Raw genomic sequence first — 8,305 nt, forward strand, 5'->3', positions numbered from 1 at the left:
TACATGGTTTTCATGTGGTGTTCAAAATAGAATGAGAAGACATAGGCCACCTTCCGCTTATTTGCCACATGTACAAGGGCTCAAGATAAGTGATTACAAGCTATTGCCCTCATGGATAAAAGATTAAGGGAAGATTGTTAGAGGCAATTAAAGGCTGCCTCATTGTAAAATATTTTATAAAATATTTTATCCGACTATGTATTAAAGTTCATCTTCAATATAAGGGAAAAGAAAAATCATTTTTTTAATAACTCATATCTATACTCATGTATATCACATTACTAACTTGGACATCGAAGTGATCGAGTCAAGAAACCTTTTTTTATCTCAGTCTTAATGTAGGTGACACCTTGAGAGCTCGACGTTTTCATTTCAGAGGCACCTCGAATAATTCTACATATACGAGTCCAAATCATATCGGACTGATTAGGATACCAACGATATTTTTTCATAACATATTCTAATCTTACCCAAAAGAAAAAAAAAAATCAAACATGAATAGAATGTCGTCATCATGCGTTAATGATAGCTTAGCAATAAATAATTAAACGTTATGAGAGCTTATCATAGTCCGATATGAATGATAGGAGCGCATGCTATCCACCATCAGCATACACGACCACTCCATTCATGGTGGTTAGCATACATCAAGAAACTTTGTAGTCTTGTACGAACTAAATTATCACAGTGATAATAAAAAATCTATAAAAAACCATTCAAATGGTCAAAGCATTACGTACGATTACAGTAGACCTAAACTTCGAATGACATATAAAAATATATTCTTTATCAATAAGTAAAATTTTAATTTATTATTTGGTTATTGGTTTTTGAGAATTTTTTTTGGCTTCGAAACCTTCACTTCCCAACAATAAATAATACATATTATAAATCTCATACACTAAATATATTTTTTAACCCATAAAAATAAATAAATATATTTTTAATCTCTGAAAGAAAATAAACTGGGCTTTTTTTCCGTCTTGCTTAGACATGTATGCGGGCCACACAGTCACATCCAATGGTCAACCATAGTGGGCCCGACTTGGTGCCGTACTCTTTTTATACTCGTTTCACTTGCCCAAAATAAGTAATCGGCACATGGGGCCTGTCAACGTGTATCTGTCGCTTCTGGGGCCCACGACGTCTTCCATTCCCATAAGCCGGGAAACGTACGTCAGTGCGTACCAAATGACGCCGTGGCCGAAAGGGATGCCCACGTTGGGGAAACGGCATCTTCCATGGCATATTCCCCCTCCCCCTCACCCCATCAGTTCATGCCACCTGCCTCCATGCTCCGTGTATGGAATCCGCCGGCCCCACCACACAACAGGAATCGTGTTTCCACCCAAAGTAGTTGTTAGTGTCGTGTTGCTTGCCGGGCGTCTCTATGATTCCGACATAATCGTGCCAACCCGGTGAACCTTGAACGGGGCCAAGTATCGAGACTCTTTCCCTACCGCACCGAGCTTGGAAGTGGCATCTGGGTCCCGATCACCTCGTAAAGGACGCGCGTAGGGTTTGCCCGTGGAAAGATGCCAAAGGAGAAAAAAAAAGGAAATAAGTGGTTGCTCTCTATAAATACAACCCCACCCCCCACCCCCAACGCCCCAGTATACTGCCGTCAGCTTCCTTTTCCCGTTCCCTCTCTCTCTTCCTTCACGGGCTTCTCGCTCCTCATCTAGAGAAGTGATCTGGGGCTTGGAGGCGGCTTTCTCGTACTCCTCGCCTTGTTGGTTTAGAGATCATCTATAAATCTATTCATATATATTTTGACTCAGAGGGAGAAGGGGTTTTGGTAGATCGGTAGTGGAAATGTCTCGCTTGGAAAAGATGGCATCCATTGATGCCCACATGAGGCTTCTTGCCCCCGGGAAGGTATCCGAGGACGACAAGCTGATCGAGTATGATGCCCTCCTCTTGGATCGGTTCCTCGACATCCTTCAGGATCTCCACGGCGAGGAGATCAGAGAAACGGTATTCGAACTCTGTTCTCGTACCTTATCTTTTTTATGATTATGATTTTCATGGCACTTTCTATTGCGTGAGGTTGAAAAATTATAAATAAATTGGATTTTCAAAGATCTGATCTATTGGTCGGTTGAAGTGGGTGATGACTAATACTTGGTAAAGAATTGGATCTCGTTCATTGTTTCAGTCTCCGCTAAATGGTTGTGGAGATGTCATTCTAGGTATTGAATGATTTTGTATTTGAATTTAACGACTTATACTATCTTGTATAGACTGATCTAAGATTTGTCTGACTGGTGTCGGGAAAATGCTAATGCCAATTCCGATGACATCATCGTGACTCTTTAAGTAATTATTAGCACGAAAATGAAGCGTTTTACGTGATTTTTTATACTTTTTTCTAGACATTTGTTTTCTTTCAATTTCACTCTTTGATCTGATCATTTGATATTGTCTTTCTTGAATCCTGATAGAGCTAGTTGATTTATTGTGGGCTGTGTTTACAATGTTAGGTTCAAGAATTATATGAGCTATCTGCTGAATATGAAGGCAATCATGAACCTGAGAAGCTAGAGGAACTGGGGAATGTTCTGACTAGTTTGGATCCAGGTGACACAATCGTGGTCTCCAAGTCATTCTCACACATGCTTAACTTGGCCAACTTGGCTGAGGAGGTGCAGATTGCCTATCGAAGACGGATCAAGCTAAAAAAAGGAGATTTTGCTGATGAAAATTCTGCAATTACTGAATCGGACATAGAAGAAACACTTAAGCGTCTTGTTACACAGCTGAAGAAGTCCAAAGAAGAAGTTTTTGATGCTCTGAAGAACCAGACAATTGATCTTGTTTTCACTGCACATCCAACTCAGTCAGTCAGAAGATCCTTGCTTCAGAAGCATGGAAGGTTTGTTAAATTATTGACAGTAACCTATTTGCCAAAATGCTTTTTGAAGATACACTTTTGAACTCATGTTCAATTAGCCGGCATGGCAGCATCGCTTGACCTAGCCCATTGTTGGTTGAAACATCTGAAAATGATGTCTTAACATTTTCTTTTTTGTACTATTTTCTTATATCAACCTATTCTTGTACATCTCATGATGATATCTTAGCTTCATCAACGGCGCGAAATTTTCTGGCATAGTTTGTTTCTTTTTTAAACATTCTATTGCAGTTATAACTGGACAACATTTGTTTTAATCGTCCAGCATGTGTAAATTTCTAGTATCCAAGAAGTTTTTACTCAACAAATTTATCTGCAAGTATACCATACTCATGTTTTAATCTTCACAATGCATCTAAGATGCAGAGATATGACCGATGTATCTTTGGAAGTGTTAGAAATGCCTCCTTGTACCATTCACTGTATCCTACTTGTGTACCAATGAAGGGAAGTTGTATGATAAGGAGTCAGCATATTCTAAACATACGATACCTGGTTTCTTACATGTGCTGGATGTTTGGTTCAGGATAAGGAATTGTTTGACTCAGTTGTATGCCAAAGATATTACTCCTGACGACAAGCAGGAGCTTGATGAGTCGCTTCAGAGAGAGGTAATTATTTTTAACATGCACTTAATCAGTAGGTCCTTGTAAATTTTCCTTGAGCCTGAAGCTACATTCTAGTATCAAGCCCCTTTAAGTCCTCTTATGTATTCACACTTCTTCTTATTGATTGGTTTGATATTTTATGTAGATTCAAGCTGCCTTCAGAACTGATGAAATCCGAAGAACTCCTCCAACTCCTCAAGATGAAATGCGGGCTGGGATGAGCTATTTCCATGAAACTATATGGAAGGGTGTCCCTAAATTCTTACGTCGTGTTGATACAGCACTGAAGAACATTGGGATAAATGAACGTGTGCCTTATAATGCCCCTCTTATTCAGTTTTCTTCTTGGATGGGTGGGGATCGTGACGGTATGATTCATCTCCCTGATTTCTAGACGAGTCCTACATTTGGCTTATGATTACTTGTCTAAGACTAAGTTTTGTACATAATTATGTCAGGAGAAAGGGATACTTCTCTTGAGTGTGAGATAATTCAGAATCAGTAGTCAAATTAACATATTTTTTGCACACATCTAGAAAATAATCGATGAATTTATGCTGTATGCTACGTATTTGTTGTCCTTACAAATTTTTTTTTATGCATATAGGCAATCCTAGAGTTACTCCAGAAGTAACTAGAGATGTATGTTTGTTGGCTAGAATGATGGCTGCAAACTTGTACTACTCACAGATCGAGGATCTGATGTTCGAGGTACTAAAACTTTCTTGTTGTGGGATATCTGAAACTTCCTTTGATCTTTTCCGAGTGCAAGATATTTATGACATATATTGTTGGTTGGTATTTTTCTTATAGCTGTCTATGTGGCGCTGCAATGCTGAACTCCGGATACGAGCAGATGTACTAGACCGTTCCTCCAAAAAAGATGCAAAACACTATATAGGTACTAGAAAGATATATTCACTTTGTTTTATGTTAGTCATATGATTTTTACAAGCATAGTTTGTATTTCCTTGCAGCCATGTTCTTAGCTTATTTTGCTTGACATTTAGTTTGTATACTTCAGTGCATCTCGATATTCTCATTTTTGTTAGGACAATTCAAACACTTGAAAGGCATTAAAATTCATGTATCTGCTTAAGACTATTTAGCCTGGGAATTTTGTTTCGAGTGTGGTGTCCTTGATCTCCCTGCCAAAGACTTCTCCTGGATTCCTTCGCCATCTGCCAGAGATCTTGTTCTCTTTGTTCTCCTATGCCTGTGTGTCAGACAAATTGTCTGCTGTTGTTATTGTATCTTACTGAAAGGCTGGTTTTCGTTTGTAGTAGTATGTGTAATTATGCTGCACATTTGGTGGTAAAATGACAAACTGTTGCATTGCTTTGCTGTTCTTAGTGGTTGTAAAGTCCATTGACATTTCTTTCCTTGATCCTGTACATTGATCTTATCTGTTATGTACTATATTAGAACAAGTGTCTTGATGAATGTAACATCATTATGGACGTTAATGTATGCATTACTCTTTTTTTTTGTGACAGAGTTCTGGAAGCAAGTACCTCCAAATGAGCCATATCGTGTTATTCTCAGTGATGTGAGAGATAAATTATACAACACACGTGAGCGCTCACGCCATTTACTTTCAAATGGATATTCTGACATCCCTGAAGAAGCAACTTTCACGAATATTGAACAGGTACCATGTTGTATTTGTATTTAATGGTAGCTAAAATAGAGTTGTACCAGTAATTCTAGCTTCCAAAATGTATCTAGAGCTGCATCTATCTGGGTAGGTGGTGTTCCACATACGTGGTGGATAACAAATAGTCTGAATGGCTGAAAGGAGTTATGTATTACTGCATTTACGCTATGCTTAATGAGTGTTCTTTCGTATCACATACTTTTTGAAGAACTGTTGTGTCACACATTTGTACAGCCGAGAAATTAATAGCCAAAGTACTTGCCAATGTGTTCAGTTTGGTGTTTGATTCCTTTCAATTTGCTGTTCTGTTTTAAATTTTGCATTGGTCTTCCTGCAGTTTTTGGAGCCTCTTGAACTCTGCTACCGATCACTCTGTGACTCTGGTGATAGACCGATTGCTGATGGAAGCCTTCTTGACTTTTTGCGCCAAGTGTCAACCTTTGGCCTGTCGCTTGTCAGACTTGATATTAGGCAAGAATCTGACAGGCATACTGATGTCGTTGATGCTATTACCAAACATCTGGGAATTGGATCCTACCGTGACTGGCCTGAGAAGCAACGCCAGGAATGGCTGTTGTCTGAACTTAATGGAAAACGCCCTTTGTTTGGTCCTGACCTACCCAAGACAGATGAAGTTGCTGATGTTTTGGATACTTTCCATGTCATAGCAGAACTTCCTTCTGACAACTTTGGGGCTTACATCATATCAATGGCTACTGCTCCTTCAGATGTTTTGGCTGTTGAGTTGTTGCAGCGTGAGTGCCATGTGAAAGAGCCATTGAGAGTAGTCCCTTTGTTTGAAAAACTTGCAGATCTGGAGGCTGCCCCTGCAGCTTTATCCCGACTTTTCTCGATAGAATGGTACAGGAACAGGATTAATGGGAAGCAGGAAGTCATGATTGGATATTCGGATTCAGGGAAGGATGCTGGCCGATTTTCTGCAGCTTGGCAGTTATATAAAGCTCAAGAGGAGCTCATAAAGGTTGCGAAGGATTATGGAGTGAAATTGACGATGTTTCATGGGCGAGGGGGAACTGTCGGAAGAGGTGGTGGTCCTACTCATCTTGCTATACTATCTCAGCCACCAGACACGATCCATGGATCTCTTCGAGTTACAGTTCAAGGAGAAGTCATTGAGCAATCTTTTGGCGAAGAGCATTTGTGCTTCCGGACACTCCAACGTTTCACAGCTGCTACTCTTGAACATGGAATGCACCCCCCTATTTCCCCAAAGCCAGAATGGCGTGCATTGATGGATGAAATGGCTGTTGTGGCTACCAAGGAATATCGATCCATTGTCTTCCAGGAACCACGTTTTGTCGAATATTTCCGCCTGGTAAGTAATCGATCACTTTAATGATAGCATACCTTAAAATAGTTCATTGAGCCTGTTGTTAGCATGTGTTGTACATCATTGAAGGTGACCATTGTGTTAGTGGTTTTGATACTTGGATAACTATGAGAAATCTATCAATTTAAATTTAGCTATGGGAGCCCCATAGAGAGAACTAAGCTGCTGAGCATGATAACATCAAAATCTTCGACAAACACGAACGATCATAAGTGGTTCTTTTGGTGTATAACATACTTAGATTTGATGAACATTATGGAAATTCAAAAAATAGCTGTGTGCCGTTCAAAAGATTTTAGATTAACATCCCTGTACATGTTTTGGTGAGCAAATAACTTTTGCATTTTTCATGTGTCTTGACTCATTGAACATGCATCGAATCATATGTGCAAAACATCCACAAATACATATCTTGTTTTTAGTTCCTTCCCCTATTCATATATGTAATGTCATAATGTTTTACAGGCTACACCCGAGCTGGAGTATGGTAGGATGAACATTGGTAGCAGGCCATCAAAACGAAAGCCCAGTGGGGGCATCGAATCATTACGTGCAATTCCCTGGATTTTTGCGTGGACACAAACACGGTTTCACCTACCAGTGTGGCTTGGTTTTGGTGCAGCATTTAAGCATGTTATACAGAAAGATATCAAGAATCTTCATACTCTTCAAGAGATGTACAATGAGTGGCCCTTTTTTAGGGTCACAATTGATCTGGTTGAGATGGTCTTTGCTAAGGGAGATCCTGGCATAGCTGCTTTATATGACAAACTGTTGGTTTCCCAAGATTTGTGGAAATTTGGGGAGCAACTCAGAGCCAACTATGAAGAGACAAAGCATCTTCTTCTTCAGGTAGATTCTTCACGACAATTTTTGTAACTCCAATTTGGGTTAATACTACAAAAAGTGCAAATCCAAAACATGAAATGTTATTCGCTCAATTTTTTGAGCACTTGTTCCAGTTATCAATTGGCAACAATGGTTCTCTTTTTGTAGGTTGCTGGTCACAAAGATCTCTTAGAAGGGGATCCATATCTGAAGCAGAGACTACGCCTGCGTGATGCTTACATTACAACTCTGAATGCCTGCCAAGCTTACACTTTGAAGAGGATCAGGGACCCTTCCTACCATGTTAATGTCAGACCTCATCTCTCCAAGGAGATAGTGGAATCCAGCAAGCCAGCTGCAGAACTAGTGAAGCTCAATCCGAGCAGCGAGTACGCCCCTGGATTGGAGGACACCCTCATTTTGACCATGAAGGGCATTGCCGCTGGACTGCAGAACACCGGTTAAATTATGCATTCGGGTACCATATCAATAAGGAATTGCAGAAAACAATCATATAATGTGATCGATTTTTGTCTTGCTGTTTTCTTCAGTCTTTTGAAGATTAGCGTAATTGACTGGAACAATTTCAGCTTTGATACTTGTCATAATTAGCAAGCAATAAGCCTCCTACAATAAGATGATGGCAAAGTTTATGTTTCCAGTATTTACAGTTCTATTTGCACTTTTGGTCAGGATGATACCATTTATGGAGTTCTCAGTGAGGTTGTATCGTAGGGACAATTATATTTTGCATGCGCAAGTTAGTCGAAGAAGCGGCATTCTCTTCGAGTCATGCAAGTCGATTGAAGAAGCAAATGACAATGAAAATACCATTTCGATCCTTTTTAATTTGTAATTTTAGAAATTTAATAGCCATTAGGAGAAAATTGATAATTTATGTGATAAAATATGTTTTAATTGTTTAGTTATGTACATTAACGAAGTGA

General features: G+C 39.4%; 1 protein-coding gene across 1 annotated transcript; it reads left to right on the plus strand.

The window, feature by feature from the left end:
* The first annotated feature begins 1,662 nt into the window (after positions 1-1,662).
* On the plus strand, positions 1,663-8,022 carry LOC103989174 (phosphoenolpyruvate carboxylase 2). Its single transcript, XM_009407962.3, has 10 exons — positions 1,663-1,977; positions 2,484-2,875; positions 3,441-3,525; positions 3,668-3,890; positions 4,130-4,233; positions 4,336-4,423; positions 5,019-5,173; positions 5,517-6,515; positions 6,996-7,382; positions 7,527-8,022. The coding sequence occupies exons 1-10, from the start codon at positions 1,816-1,818 to the stop codon at positions 7,821-7,823; spliced, it is 2,892 nt and encodes a 963-aa protein (XP_009406237.1). The 5' UTR covers positions 1,663-1,815; the 3' UTR covers positions 7,824-8,022.
* Positions 8,023-8,305: the final 283 nt, after the last annotated feature.

This window comes from Musa acuminata, chromosome BXJ3-6 (assembly GCF_036884655.1).
Source record: "Musa acuminata AAA Group cultivar baxijiao chromosome BXJ3-6, Cavendish_Baxijiao_AAA, whole genome shotgun sequence".
Lineage (NCBI taxonomy): Eukaryota > Viridiplantae > Streptophyta > Magnoliopsida > Zingiberales > Musaceae > Musa > Musa acuminata.